We start from the raw sequence: 15,851 nt of genomic DNA on the forward strand, positions 1-15,851 counted from the left end.
GATGTGTCTTGCAGGCTACCAAACTACCTTTGTTTCTTCTATCTGTGAGCTATATTATATGGCCAAAAGTTTATGGACACCTCACCAATCACACTCGAATGTTTGCCATTCCAATTATTTTGGAGAGGACTGCACATCCATAATGGTTTATATTTGACTGGTGTTCTAAATTAGCCTGTTATCTGCTTATTTTTCCTCACAAGGTACTTGTTGTTTGTGCTTACTAATGGATTATGCCTGAATCACTTGTCATACATTTTATTTGACAAAGAATAATCACATTAAATGCATTTATAAAAGTAAAATACTAACTCAATTTTGAGAAAAGTTTGGATATTTTCCAAAATACAATAAAAACAAAAATCTGTGATTTGTTAATTCACATGAACCTTTATTTAACTGACAAAATTACAAAGAAAACATTTTCAATAGTTTTACTGACCAACTTAATTGTATTTTGTAAATATAACCAAAGTTAGAATTTGATTCCTGCAACACACTCAAAAAAAAAAAGTTGGGACAGAGGCATTATTACCATTGTATTACATCACCTTTCATTTTAATAACAATTTTTAATCGTATGGGATCTGAGGAAACTAATTGTTGCAGTTTTGCGATTGGAATGTTTGTTCATTCTTGCTTGATACAAGACTTCAGCTGTTCAACAGTCCGTGGTTGCCGTTGTATGATTCTCGTCTTCATGATGCACCATACATTCTCAATAGGAGACAGATCTGAACTGGCAGCAGACCAGTCAAGCACATGCACTCTGTGTCTACAAAGCCACGCTGTTGTAGCCCATGCAGAATGAGGCCTGGCATTGTCCTGCTGAAATAAGCATGGACTTCCCGGGAAGAGTCATTGCCCTGATAATAATAATAATAATAATAATAATAATAATAATAAAGTTCAACTTATCTATATATATAACTTTCTCACACCCAAGATTGCTTTACAATTTGAGAAAGAAAAAAAAAGTCCACCAAAAGAGGGTCAGGATGTAATTCCAGTGGTGTAGCTGCCCACAGTCCCACCAAAAGGCGCACGAAGGTATGTCTCACACCGCGTACACAGCCGCCATGATGCCACCGGGCAACATCACTTTTAACACCACACCATGGATCCACAAAGCGAGCACAGAAGCACTGCCACACAGACCGCTGGTATGTCCCATACTGCCTGCACAGCCAACACGACACCACCAGGCAACATCGTTTGGAACATCGCACCAAGCATAGAAGCACTGTTGCACAGAGCACTTGACAACCCCGATGTTTAAAAGAGCAATGAGCTCACTGCAGTCCATAGCAAGAAGCACAGGCATCACCCATGGTGGACCAAGGCCTGAAGGAAACCAACGCCCAAAAGTGGGTCCAGAGCTGCACCACAACTGGCAGACAAAACACCCAAACAAAGAACATTCAAACAAAGAACAAACATCAGATCAATCACAAAAAGAAAAACAAATGGGGAAAAAAAGAAAAATAAAAAGCTCCGGTGAGAAGAGGCAGCCAAAATGCACACAGCGTACTCTCAACCGGAAAATCTGATGGCAACACGTCTCTCTAAACTTCCAATATATGCCTCCGCATCAATAGTACCGTGACACACATGCAACTTGCCCATGCCGTGGACACTGATGCCCCCCATACCATCACAGATGCTGGCTTTTGCACCTTTCTCTGATAACAAACTGGATGGTCATGTTCACCTTTGTCACAGAAAACTTGCCATCTGGTTTTCCTGAAAACAAGTTGAAATATGGATTCATCTGACCACAACACACATTTCCACTGTCTTTCAGTTAATCTGAAATTAGTTCGGGCCCAGAGAAATTGGTGGCATTTCTGTATAGAATTGATGGAATGGCTTCCTCCTTGTATAATACAGTTTCAGGTTGCATTTCTGGATGCAGCGGCGGACTCTGTTAACTGACAATGGTTTTTTGAAGTGATCCTGATCCCATGTGGCTATATTTGCCACATTAGCATGACGGTTTCTCAGGCAGTGCCGCCTAAGGGCTCAAAGGTCACACACGTTCAACAGTGATTTCCAACCTTGCCCTTTACGCACCGAGATGTCTCTGAATTCCCTGAAACTTTTCACAATATTATGTATTGTAGATTTGAAAGACCTAAATTCTCTGCACTCTTCCATTGAGAAATGTTCTTTTTGAATTGACTAACAATTCTCTCATGAATTTTGGCACAAAGGAGTGAGCCACAACCCATCCTTGCTTTCAAAGACTGAGCCTTTCGTGCTGCTCCTTTTATACTCAATCATGATACCATGACCTGGAATCTTCCAAAATGGTGTTACCTGAATATCTTATAAACTTTTCAGTCTTATTTTGCCTCTGTCCCAACTTTTGTTGACTGTGTTGTAGGCATCAGATTCTCACTTTATTTATATTAAAAATATACAATTAAGTTGGTCAGTAAAACTATTGAAAATCTTTTCTTTGTACTTTTGCCAGTTAAATAAAGGTTCACGTGAATTAAAAAATCACAGTTTTTATTGCATTTTGGAAAACATCCCAACTTTTCTGGAAATATGGTTTGTACATTATAGTATTGCTAAATAGACAGAAATAACACAGGGGTTTTTTGTAGGCTTTATCTGAAAATTGTGATTATGGTAGTGAAAACAAGGACGTGACAGCTGTTAGTACGTAAGGAGGATCAGGAAGGTTTGTTGAGTGTATTTCAGTGTAATAGATTATATCCTTTGCTGATAAATGGCCAGGCCTTTTTGGCTCAGTTCTTTAGCATAAAGTTGTCTCTCTTCCTCCAGAACTCGGCGCAGTGCCTCCCTACACACCTTTTAAAACATGAAATATGGAGTAACATAAAATAATTCAGCATCCAATTTAATAGTATGTAGGAAACATCTCATTATCTATTCTTAAACACTGCTACAAGAAAGAGGGTTATTTTACATTTCAGCATTAACAGCATTGAATATACAATGAACAGATGCTATCTGGTGAATGACCAAATTCTTCTCTATGAATCATATCTACTGTACCTACCAGTATGAGAGCAACATGACCCACCCTCGCCTCTCTCTGACAGGTGTGCTCCTGACACAAAGCCTTGACAAAACCAGTTTGGGTGGTTTCTTCAAGTTCTGATCTGTGTGTAACGTTACTGATCCTAGAAACAGATAAACTGGTTTTAACAGCATCAGTGGCTGGTGGTAACAAGGCCACATAATGACGATTTCTTTCACAAAGGCTAAACATGTTTTAGACTTTCTCTGATTATGTAATTTGGAGAAAAACTATTCACATGTTCTACCAAGAAATTTGAGCAGAAAACAGAAGCAGAAATAAATTGGTTTACACTACCGTTCAAAAGTTTGGGGTGACTTTGAAATGTCCTTATTTTTGAAAGAAAAGCGCTGTTCTTTTCAATGAAGATCACTTTAAACTAATCAGAAATCCACTCTATACATTGCTAATGTGCTAAATGACTATTCTAGCTGCAAATGTCTGGTTTTTGGTGCGATATCTCCATAGGTGTATAGAGGCCCATTTCCAGCAACTCTCACTCCAGTGTTCTAATGGTACAATGTGTTTGCTCATTGCCTCAGAAGGCTAATGGATGATTAGAAAACCCTTGTACAATCATGTTAGCACAGCTGAAAACAGTTGAGCTCTTTAGAGAAGCTATAAAACTGACCTTCCTTTGAGCACATTGAGTTTCTGAGGCATCACATTTGTGGGGTCGATTAAATGCTCAAAATGGCCAAAAAAATGTCTTGACTATATTTTCTATTCATTTTACAACTTATGGTGGTAAATAAAAGTGTGACTTTTCATGGAAAACACAAAATTGTCTGGGTGACCCCAAACTTTTGAACGGTAGTGTACATTGACTATTGTAGCAGATAGATCTACCATATAATTAGGATAAAAATTACTATACGTAGCTCAATTATTGCTGAGCATTTTCTCCAACATTGGAAAGGGGGCCATCCTAGGACCAGTGATAACCAGATATGATACAGATGGTGAACATTTCCCCCAACAGTAGTGACACGGTATTGACATGGTATCATATGTGGCACAAGTATAAACATATAAACAACCTGAAAAGGTCATAGCAAATCAGAAAATGCAACAAAAAAAATCAAAAACACATCAAATTTGGAAACATGACAACTAAATAAAAAAGAATTTGGTGACGTGTAAATCTGTGCTCAGGAAAATCTTTTTCTATTTTCGTTGAGGCAGCGACCATCCAGTTTTATAATCTAGTGACCAATGTTGAGGTGCACACTTTTAAAAAAAATTACAAAATAAACCTTCAATTCCTAAAGAAAAAACATGTAGGACAAAACTGATTCTTTTTAATTGACTACAAACATGACAGACAGACCTTTTTCCACTAGTTTTGTCACCCTCGGTGTCTACAAATCATATAATCACAGAGCAGCTTTTATACAGTGGATGTTTCTGTCTGTCGTGTTTGTACTTAGTATAGGTAATCGTATGGGGCCGAGTAAAATGAAGGATTAATTTCACGAGTGATTTTGAAGTTTTGAAAATTGCCCGATTTCAAAACTTTGAAATCATGAGTGAAATTGATCCTTAATTTTACGAGGGACCATATGATTACTTGTTTATAATATATCGGGCCAAATTCATACTTCGGAAGCCATTCAAGTTCACAACATTTGTCATTCACGTTTCCTGAACCAATCAGGGCGCGAGACTATCTTGCACATTTGAATCAGTTTCTAAAGCATTCCTTGTTTTCACAAATCTCTCGCTTTTCCTTCGAGGACTTTTTGTGATTCTTGAAAAGTAACATCTTTCAGGATTGATCCCGGATATTTCTCGTCTCAGATGCTGATCCAATGCTGCCTGCATTACTTTAAGAGCGTCTGGTTCGTAGTTTTCCCCATTTTCTTTCCTCACTTCTGCATAAAACTGCGATAGCACCTTGCCTAACTCACAGCATTCATATCCCACTAGAGAGTCGTTTATTTGTCTTTCTGCAGCCCATTTCTTAAAGCTTTACAAATTGACAGTTTTGAGTGCGCATCCCAAAATTGGTTAACCAAGAAGAAAAAAAAAAAGGACAGGAAATTTGGAAACACTAACTTAATATGTAAAGGTTAGACCTTTACTGAATATCACATGCTCATTTCCAGTTTGTTAGTGTTTCTGATTTTTTTTGAGTCATTTTCTAATTTGCTTTTGCACTTTTGGTTTGTTAATGAGGTTTTTTCCCCACTACATCTATTCAAGGTTCAGTACACACACAGAGAGAGAGAGAGAGAGAGAGAGAGAGAGAGAGAGAGAGATGATCTAAACAGGTTGATCTCAAATGAAGAAAACAAACCTTTCCAGTTTAGCATGCCTTACTGCTTTCTCGATCTTCTAGAAAACAACAGAATGACAAAATGACAAGTGCAATAAGTTTGCTTTGATTGAGAAATTAATTAGGATTTGGGTGTGTGTGAGAGAGAGATAACCGGTCAGACAAGAAGGTGAACGATTATCTAACAATAAAGTGCAATAAGTTTGCTTTGGGGGCGGCACGGTGGTGTAGTGGTTAGCGCTGTCGCCTCACAGCAAGAAGGTCCGGGTTCGAGCCCCGAGGCCGGCAAGGGCCTTTCTGTGTGGAGTTTGCATGTTCTCTCCGTGTCTGCGTGGGTTTCCTCCGGGTGCTCCGGTTTCCCCCACAGTCCAAAGACATGCAGGTTAGGTTAACTGGTGACTCTAAATTGACCGTAGGTGTGAATGTGAGTGTGAATGGTTGTCTGTGTCTATGTGTCAGCCCTGTGATGACCTGGCGACTTGTCCAGGGTGTACCCCGCCTTTCGCCCGTAGTCAGCTGGGATAGGCTCCAGCTTGCCTGCGACCCTGTAGAAGGATAAAGCGGCTAGAGATAATGAGAATGGGATGAGAAGTTTGCTTTGATTGAGAAATTAATTAGGATGTGTGTGTGTGTGTGTGTGTGTGTGTGTGTGTGTGTGTGTGTGTGTGTGTGAGATAACCGGTCAGACAAGAAAGTGAACGATTATCTAACGATAAACTGTGGGTGGTAAAAGAGAGCAACTGGACTTGCTTGAAGATTCTTGAAGACGTTTCACCTCTCATCCAAAAGGCTTCTTCAGTTCTGTCTGACTATCAGGTATTTATCCTCTCATGGATGAAAAGTAATCCGAAGGTGTCGTTAAGTCATCCTGTTGGTGTGGGTCACTGGAGGCTGGGTGTGAACGGCCTAGAGAGTCGTTGGGGTGATCAAAGGATCATTGGTTCTCTCTGTCCTCCTGTGAGTCACTGACTACGTTTACATGCACATCCAAATCGAGCTGCTGTCGGTAATCGAGCTAAGGGTCCCAGCGGGGGTGCCAGAGAAATCCAATCCTACATGCACACAATGAAATCGGGCTATTGTGTGAGGTGCATTGTGCACCCGAGCCACAGGTGGCGCTACACGCCCCATCGTGTTGGTACACTTCCGGTTGTCGTCATGAAGAAGAGCTATTCAAGAGTATAAACAAAGTTATCAGTTCCGTGCTCACAAGAAGAACGACGACGAGGACAGCAACATCGAGAGAGAGAGAAGATGGACAACAACGTTGTCATGCCGACCGAGGCTGTTGTGTTTCCCGCTTGTGGTCTCGTCACTCGTCACTTCCGGAAGGGGCAGTGCTGAAGTAAGTAACTCAACTACGTAGCTCGATAGGGTTTACATGCACTAAGTAGCTCGGCTACAATCGCATAATCTAGGTCGCGTAGCTCGATTACGAGAAATCCAGTTCGGTTCGATTTCAGCCAAGCTAAGGTGTTTCCATGGCATTTAGAACTTCGATTTCAGTCGAGCTATGGCAGAAATTCGATTTTCTCTATGTGCATGTAAACGCACTGAGTGACTCACAGGAGGACAGAGAGAACCAATGATCCTTTGATCACCCCAATGACTCTCTAGGCCATTCACACCCAGCCCCCAGTGACCCACACCAACAGGATGACTTAGGCCCTGTCCACACGGCAACGGATTCAGGTGAATCCGATAAAATTGTTTATCGTTTCGGCCTGGCGTCCACACGGCACCGGCGTTTTGGGTGCCCCAAAACGAAATCTTTTGAGAACGGGTTCCAGAGTGGAAAGATCTGGCAATGGCGCCGTTGCGAAGTCGTCTGGATGAGTAGAACGGATTTGTTTACGATGACGTCACAACCACATGTGCTTCATGCCGGGTAGAAGTGTAACGAACTCGATGCGAGTTGTCAACAAATCCTATAACTTGGTTCATGAAACGCGCTTACAAAATATTTTCACTGTGAATATTTATTGTGTAATGGTGCAAAGTGAGAGAGAGAGAATAGCTCGTAGGGCAGAGTCAATCCCGCCAGCAAAAATAGGGAAAAAAAGGAGCCATCTCACCTCTTCAGATGTTGGTTTAAGTCCTACAATACATTCCTCAAAAAGGGTGTATAAGAACAAATTAATCCATCAACGTGTAGCATTCAATTTATTCCGGACCATTAAAGACGCCGCCTTCCGCGTAGAATCATACGTCATCCTCGCCGCCATATTGGATGGGTCAAAGCGGAGAATAAAGATGCCTCATTCATGTGCTGCGTTTAACTGTACCAACAGGTTTGCCGTCCAAACGAGATCACATGGGATTACCTTTCACAGGTGAGACTGGAAAAATACTTTTCATTGTATTTGGTCATTATAATGTAATTTTACGAACAGATTTTTCTGACTTTGTGGCTAATATGAAGTCTCGCACATAATAGTTTATGCGCATGCGTCCTTACTTCTTCTATTGCTCTGGTGTCTCCGAAGGGACCGTCTTACAGCGCCCCTAGAGGTGTGGCATGTGTATTGCATCGTTTTCAGCAAGCGTTGCGTTGCCATATGTACCTGATATTTTACTGATCCGTTGCCCATGTGGACGTGATTTTTTTTTAATAACATCTCGTTGCCGTTGTCGTGTGGATGTAGCCTTAATGACACCTTAGGATTACTTTTCATCCATGAGAGGATAAATACCTGATACTCCCTATTAGTCAGACAGAACTGAAGAAGCCTTTCGGATGAGAGGTGAAACGTCTTCAAGAATCTTCACGCAAGTCCAGTTGCTCTCTTCTACAACCCACAGTTTACTATGACCTGGATGACTGAGAATCTTCACAGACATTATCTAACGATCCGATTATATTAACGATTACCTTTATTTTCTCCTTTTCTCTCTGCACAAGTGTGTTCTGAAAACGCTGTTTGCTTTGACCAGACATTTTCAACTATATTTAACTTCTTATAATACAAAAAGAGAGGGGGGAAATGAGAAATGAGATTATTTTTCTGCATAACACTAGGCCATGGCTGCCTTTAAACGGTAGCTATGGAAACCATCAGTCCGGTTGTTAAGGCAACGTGTACAGTTCCGGTCACGTGATTTCAACAACATGTTCAGAATACTGATTCAGTCTCATTGTTTCAGCTCAGGAATAAGAGCCACTAATGACTCCAAAACTTCTCTTTGTCAGCGTTTGTTTGTTTTTTAAATATCAAACCCAAAGTTTATCGTTTTCGCAAATCATGATCCTGTTTTATCACACCGCAGTGCACTCGGACCATCATGACGCCTTTGTGGCGCACAAATAAAGATCCAAACATGGTTTCTAACTTTCTGTTCTAAATCGTTAGCTGTGAAGGAAAAAAAAAACCCTGCTCTGATATTGATACGATTGAACAGAAGCACTTCGGTCACCGGTTGCACTGAATAAACGGTGCTACAGATTACAAATACAGAAGAATATTTACAGCTCTCAGTGTTCACAATAATGAGTCGACTCATCACTAATAGAGCAAAAGCGCCTCCTCATATGCACGACTGGGTTTTAAATAAGGAACACAAGACTGAACTTTGCTTGTGTTAGTATTTTCACTGTATTTTACTGCATGACTTGCAGATCTGCACGGAGAGCTTTCTTCTCCGTGCTCTCGCGGAAGGCGTTCGCATTCTCTGTCTCTCCCTTCCCTTATCTTTCCTGCTTCTGCTGTCTCATCTGTCTAGTGTCTATACTTTTGAGAGACTCTCTCTGCACTGCTCTTCAAACTAAAAACCATGGAATTGATAAACTGGTCTCTTCACGCAATTGACACAATCTTCTCAACGAGAAGCCTGGGTTCGGGGGAACCAGCCTGTCCTGCCGGAATGTTCGCAGCTGGTTACACGATGGATGCGTGGGAGCGGTGGCGGGTCGTGTGCCTGGCAGTTCTTTCTGTGGAGGACATTGAAGACATCTACCTATTCGGAACCATGATTACAGGACTTTTGCTGATTGGATTAGGCATTGCCCTGGTTTATCGAGGAAATCAGAAAACGGTGACAGCTGTTCAAAGCCCCATAAAGCTGCCCGACATGATTGAAGCAGTGGGCAGAGCTGTCGGCACTCAGACTGTGGCTATTCAGAACTTGAACCGCAACATGAATAACATCTTGGAGAAGCTTTCGGCTTTGCAGAGGAAAATGGATTCGGGAGGCCAATATGGACAATCAGAGTAGTCGTGTAAAGGAATGTGTCTGCTCGACCCAAAGACCAAACAAGCCAAATCTTATCTGCTTTCGGCTCCCTAATGGCCCTTTTCTACTACCCTTTTTCAGCTCACTTCAGCTCACTTCAGCCCGACACGGCTCGCGTTTGGACTACCTCAGAGCAGCACGACTCAGCTCGCTTCAGCCCTGCTCAGCACCCAAAACTCGCACGGTTTTGGAGTAGGGCTGAAGCCAGCCAAACCGAGCCGAGTGGGGCTAGGGGCGTGAGGAGACACTCCCCTGTGCACTGATTAGTGAGGAGGAGTGTCCTCACATGCCCACACACGCCCCGCGAGCACGCTGGGATCTGTAAACACCGTAAACCCGGAAGAAGAAGAATTACGAATTACGAGAATTTCTGAAGCCTTATGCGCCTCGCCTCATCTATATGCTCTTGCCAGTATCTGTTGGCGTTGTCGGTGACAACAAGCCACAGCACCAAGACCAGCAACACTAACGACTCCATGTCCTCCATGTTTATTGTTTACTATCCGGGTCATGAGACTACCGCTTAAAAGATCACTGATGTCACTGTTTGCGCCACCTAACGACATCACGTGACGTCCACCCACTTTCGCTAACTCCACCCAATGTGTCCACCCACTTCCAGCCAGCACGGTTCAGCGCGGTTGTAGTCGAAATGCAACTCCAACAGCCCCACTCAGCTCAACTCAGCACGGCACGGCTCAGCCCAACTCAGCCGCGTTGGTAGTGGAAAAGCGGCATTAGACAGCACTGGCCTTGGCCAAGGCCGTTGCTGGGGAAACAATTCTCCCCGGAGGTCACTGCTGTTAGACTCTCTCGTATTCCTCCCGCCTCTTCCCGCGGTCGCTGCTTCACCCCCAGTGTGACAAGTGGGTGCGTGACCAGCGTCATCATGGCTGCAGGAGCGGAGGGCTGCTTGCTTGTGCTGGGTTACCTCTACCTCCTCCCCTCCCTCCCTTTACCCCCCACCCCTGATCGCCCTCCCTCCCCCCAAGTCTTCATGTTGTAAAGTGTACTTTGTGCTTATGTGCTGAGGTTTTTTTTTTTTAATGTTCCCACACTGTACTCCTAACAGGAGCATAATGTGGGGGTTGCTTTTTTCCTCCTCATGTTACTCTGTATTTTTTTCTTTTCATCCCTGTCTTCCTGTCCTGTTACTCCCCCTTGTGTACATGTGTGTATGTAAGGACAGGTTGATGTTCAATTTCGCTGGTACTTGTGACTAGTGATAATAAAGGGTTCATTCATTCAGATTTTAAAAAATATGCCTCGGTGCATTTGGCTCCAACACATCCGATGGTGACGTCTAATCTAAACTACACTAGACACTTTCCCTAGTTTCACTCTGATCTCAACACACCTAAATTCATAACGCAGGATTATTACATGTGTTTTCTGACCATAATCACCAAATGTTAGTTGAAATGCGAATTCAGTGAATGGAATTGGTTTAGTTTAAAACCTGGCGATAAACGCAGCATTTTTCCCTTGATAGAAGTAGGCTAGTGGAGGTAGGTTGAATTGGAACTCACCCCTCCGTCTCCAGGAAGTAGGAGGAGTAGATGACCTGACGTCAGTGTCTTTTAGCTGCCCTTAGAGTCACCGGCCCAATGCTGTTTTCGAGCTTTTATTAACAACTCGTTCACCAGAAGAAATATTATTTTGTTCCGATATGAACAGAAACCGTATGGTTAAGTTATAAAGCATGTCGCTGTGCAGATTTTAGCAGCAGCAGCCGCCGGTATCATGTTTTGAACAAACGTGTGGAGTGGAATATTTGTTTATTTATTAACACTGATATCTCTTCATTATGATGCGACGTTGTTTGCAAGCCGTGAGGAGGTTTACGCCTCATTACTCTGCATTGCTCCAGGACGGTGTCTCTCAGCGGCTTCCGGTGAAAAGCCCAGCGCTCTACTACTCAGCACACCGGAGCGCGCGAGACCCGTCGGTGAGTTCAGGGTGTCCGGTACAATCACCCCGGAAGAGCGTTCACTGGTCACGTGACAGCGTTTCCTCTCGGCTCCAGGAAGCGAGAATTAAAGGGGGAATGTAAACTGTGTGACACCTGTAATAGTCAGGTAGCTACGGAAGCCGCGAGAGGCCCTTCATATAATCTTTTTATTCACCTTGTTATCCCGAGATAACGACATAATTAATTCAGGATCTCGAGAAAACAAAATTATTTCATGATCTCAGCTGGATCACTGTATCTTCGTCGGTAGAGACGAAGCCGGGCCAGTCTTCTGCGGAGGTGCCGCGGACTCATTTTGAAATTATCCCTTGTTAAAAGACTTAATGCAATCTCTCCCTGTGTCAACCCCTGATCAAAATATCGCCTTATTAGGTGATCGATTATTCCAGACATTCTAATGACCGGGGCGGCACGGTGGTGTAGTGGTTAGCGCTGTCGCCTCACAGCAAGAAGGTCCTGGGTTCGAGCCCCGGGGCCGGCGAGGGCCTTTCTGTGTGGAGTTTGCATGTTCTCCCCGTGTCTGCGTGGGTTTCCTCCGGGTGCTCCGGTTTCCCCCACAGTCCAAAGACATGCAGGTTAGGTTAACTGGTGACTCTAAGGTAGGTGTGAATGGTTGTCTGTGTCTATGTGTCAGCCCTGTGATGACCTGGCGACTTGTCCAGGGTGTACCCCGCCTTTCGCCCGTAGTCAGCTGGGATAGGCTCCAGCTTGCCTGTGACCCTCATCTCATCTCATTATCTCTAGCCGCTTTATCCTGTTCTACAGGGTCGCAGGCAAGCTGGAGCCTATCCCAGCTGACTACGGGCGAAAGGCGGGGTACACCCTGGACAAGTCGCCAGGTCATCACAGGGCTGACACACAGACACAGACAACCATTCACACTCACATTCACACCTACGGTCAATTTAGAGTCACCAGTTAACCTAACCTGCATGTCTTTGGACTGTGGGGGAAACCGGAGCACCCGGAGGAAACCCATGTGGACACGGGGAGAACATGCAAACTCCACACAGAAAGGCCCTCGCTGGCCCTCGCTGGCTCGAACCCAGGACCTTCTTGCTGTGAGGCAACAGCGCTAACCACTACACCACCATGCCGCCCGCCTGCGACCCTGTAGAAGGATAAAGCGGCTACAGATGATGAGATGAGATTTTTCCCCATGCCAATCTTCTGCTAAACCCAGTGGTGGGGAAAGCCCTTAAATGCATAATGAATAGTCAGTGAGGGACAATCTTATTTTTTGCAACAGTTATTAAAAACTTAACATTTAGTTTCAACTCAGAAGGTGTTTAGGCTTAGCTGATGAAATATTTTCAAACATGAACTTGCCTTTAAATCTGAAACACAGGTCTATAGGGCTACAGGAACATTGGCAGTCATCTGTAGTTTTCTAGTGTGGGGCCTTTTAAGCCAAAACTTGGTGCTTTTGTTGGCCACAAGCTGAAGGCCTGGCAAGTCAGGGTGTGTAAGAATGTAGGTATGACACAGCAGGCCACTCCAAAAATCCACCAGAATGCAGGAACATCTACTAAATCCAGAATCTCAAACCCCCCCCCCCATTGTCCATCTCCAGTTGGACGACCCACAAACAAAACACCAGAATGCAGGGGGACAAGTGAATATCAAACTGAATACAAAATTCCCACTTACTGCATGGTGTGCGGAAAAATTTTGCCATCGACCCCCCCCCCCCCAAAAAAAAATCTCACTCCAAGGAATTTCGAAAAGTTGGCAGCCCTGGGTATAATTGGACTGCTGTCATTGGGCCTAGTCAGAATTTACCAGCCCAATATGATAGGAGATTTATGATCATACTTGATCCACAAATAAATTATTTTCACTTTATCTTGATGAATATTGATTTGTTTGAGTGAGACTCATCATGATTATAATATAGTTATTCTGTCAGGTATAATTAGACTCCTGTCATTGGACCTAGTCAGAATTTACCAGCCCAATATGATATGGGATTTACGTTCATACTTGATCCACAAATAAATTATTTTCACTTTATCTTGATGAATGAATGAATGACCCGTGTTTTAGTTCCAGTTTATGCACTAAGTAGGCTGATCAGGAGCAGCCAGGAATGATGAATTTTATCTTCATGAATATTGATTTGTTTAAGTATATATGAAAGAACGAAGTCAGAATGTAAAGTGTTTTGAACAACTTTATTAACTTCATTTACACACATGCTAATAAAATTCAATCCAAACCATTCTTGTCTACTGATAATCAAATCTCACAATTGTAGTCACAGTTCGCATTCTATTAGTCCACAAATGTGTTGAAATGCTCGGTACAAAATCGCAGCAAGAAATGGTAAATTTAGACTTCCCGGAAGTTGACCGGGAAAAAAAAATCGGCATGCGTATGGTAAATTTATACCAGCGCACGATCAGACCGTGACAGCGGAAATGAACCCCAGTCCCAGACAGACGTGAACTGCTTAAAGCAGATACACACAACCTTTATTTTTAAATAAATATCTGAGTGGATAGTATCTCCATCCTTGACTCTTGTATGCTGCATAAATGGGAATTTAAAAAAATATATTTTTCAGAGTTAAAATCGACTGAAAAGTTGGCATTTGAGCTGCCCTGCTGAGCCAGCCCTGAGTGCGTGACGTCACAGCAGAAACTGGTTTTAAAGTGCATATCCTGGACCAAATTCGTTTTTTTTTTTAATATGAAAGAATGTCCCTTTACACGCTCATCCAGAAGGGTAATTTTGCAAATCTGTCTACAGCAGAAAAAAATAAAATAACAAAACATGTCTGGAAAAATCCCAAGGGAGTCTGGAGCCAGATTTGTGACGTCACCTGCGGAAGCGCCAGCAGGCTGCGAGAGCTTGCACGGTTTCAGTGCACAGCCTGTGTAGACCAAGTTTAGCAGCTAGCGATTTTGCACTGAAATATGAAATTGTCACCTGAACACAATGTGGGAAACGATGAGTACTAATCCCATCAAGATTGGTATTGCTACACCCTCCTACGATACATCTGTTAACCATTTTAATAATTACGTGATAACGTTGAAGAAATTTGCAGAAAACCACCAGGTCGTTTTCTCATAAACAAACCAGCGCTGACGTAGGATTCAGAAGGAGGCGTCCTGCACGTGACGTCATGAAAATCAATGTTTCCCGGGAAATCCAAATGCTAAGTTTTTTCAGAGGCGGACCAATTCGCCTCAAATGGCTTGATTTCAACTGAATTTTTCTGGTATTGCGCAAGGTAAAAAATTGCACAAAATGCAAAATGTGACAGATATTTGACCAAAGTTTAATATAAAATAGGAGAATTACATTGATCTTGCTCCTGAATTTACCCGTGATATGCACTTTAAGGCCGAGGCCTTTGACAGCTATAGGCCAAAGTCCATCCATCTGTTATCTGTAGATGCTTATCCTGTCCTACAGGGTCACAGGCAAACTGGAACCTATCCCAGCTGACTACGGGCGAAAGGCGGGGTACACCCTGGACAAGTCACCAGGTCATCACAGGGCTGACACATAGACACAGACAACCATTCACACTCACATTCACACCTACGCTCAATTTAGAGTCACCAGTTAACCTAACCTGCATGTCTTTGGACTGTGGGGGAAACCGGAGCACCTGGAGGAAACCCACGCAGACACGGGGAGAACATGCAAACTCCACACAGAAAGGCCCTCGCCAGCCACGGGGCTCGAACCTGGACCTTCTTGCTGTGAGGCGACAGTGCTAACCACTACACCACCGTGCCGCCCTTTAGACCAAAGTCATATAAATAAAAATTGATGGTGAAAGTAAGAAATATCGTTATCGACTTGCTCAACTAAGACTGATTTGACTTCACTGATTGTGGGTTGACTCTCATTAAAACAGGATAGGTGTTATAACTTATGCAATATACATGTACATGCATGCATTTTCACTGATAAAACGTAAAAGGCTAATTAAATAATCAGATGAACTGAGACAATCACATTCTGAAGCAAATTAAATAATCTCATACTGGTAACTTAAACACACAATACAAGTTGCATGTATTAATCTTAATGCAGGTAAACAACGTGTTGTTTTTTATCCAAATGAGAGTCGGAGCTTACCCATCCGTGTTCTCGCTTCTTGAAGGCCGACCTTGTGGCCGATTGTTTTTGAAACAATCTGACTTTCAGTTGTTCGTCCAGTTCTCTGTTCATCCACGTAAGGGCGAGATGGCAGCAATATCCAGTTTAGAAATCAGACGGCTGCTACACTCATTCTCTATTTTGTCCATACTGTGTACTCCGCCATTACCGCTGGGCTCAGGCAATTACTAAAACCCGGG

General features: G+C 43.1%; 1 protein-coding gene and 1 long non-coding RNA gene across 2 annotated transcripts in view; one reads left to right on the forward strand and one right to left on the reverse strand.

Moving 5' to 3' along the window:
- Positions 1-2,559: 2,559 nt before the first annotated feature.
- On the reverse strand, positions 2,560-11,514 carry LOC132886855 (uncharacterized). Its single transcript, XR_009654731.1, has 4 exons — positions 11,090-11,514; positions 5,352-5,389; positions 3,032-3,155; positions 2,560-2,820 (listed from the first exon to the last, which is right to left on the reverse strand). It is a non-coding gene; the product is annotated as an uncharacterized LOC132886855 (long non-coding RNA).
- The window catches only part of rorc (RAR-related orphan receptor C), a 76,693-nt gene continuing 71,991 nt past the window's right edge, over positions 11,150-15,851 (forward strand). Inside the window, exon 1 of the mRNA XM_060922016.1 lies at positions 11,150-11,508. Coding sequence (XP_060777999.1) covers positions 11,368-11,508 — 141 coding nt within the window. The 5' untranslated portion in view covers positions 11,150-11,367. The remainder of the gene's footprint in view (positions 11,509-15,851) is intronic.

This window comes from Neoarius graeffei, chromosome 5 (assembly GCF_027579695.1).
Source record: "Neoarius graeffei isolate fNeoGra1 chromosome 5, fNeoGra1.pri, whole genome shotgun sequence".
Taxonomy (NCBI): Eukaryota; Metazoa; Chordata; class Actinopteri; order Siluriformes; family Ariidae; genus Neoarius; species Neoarius graeffei.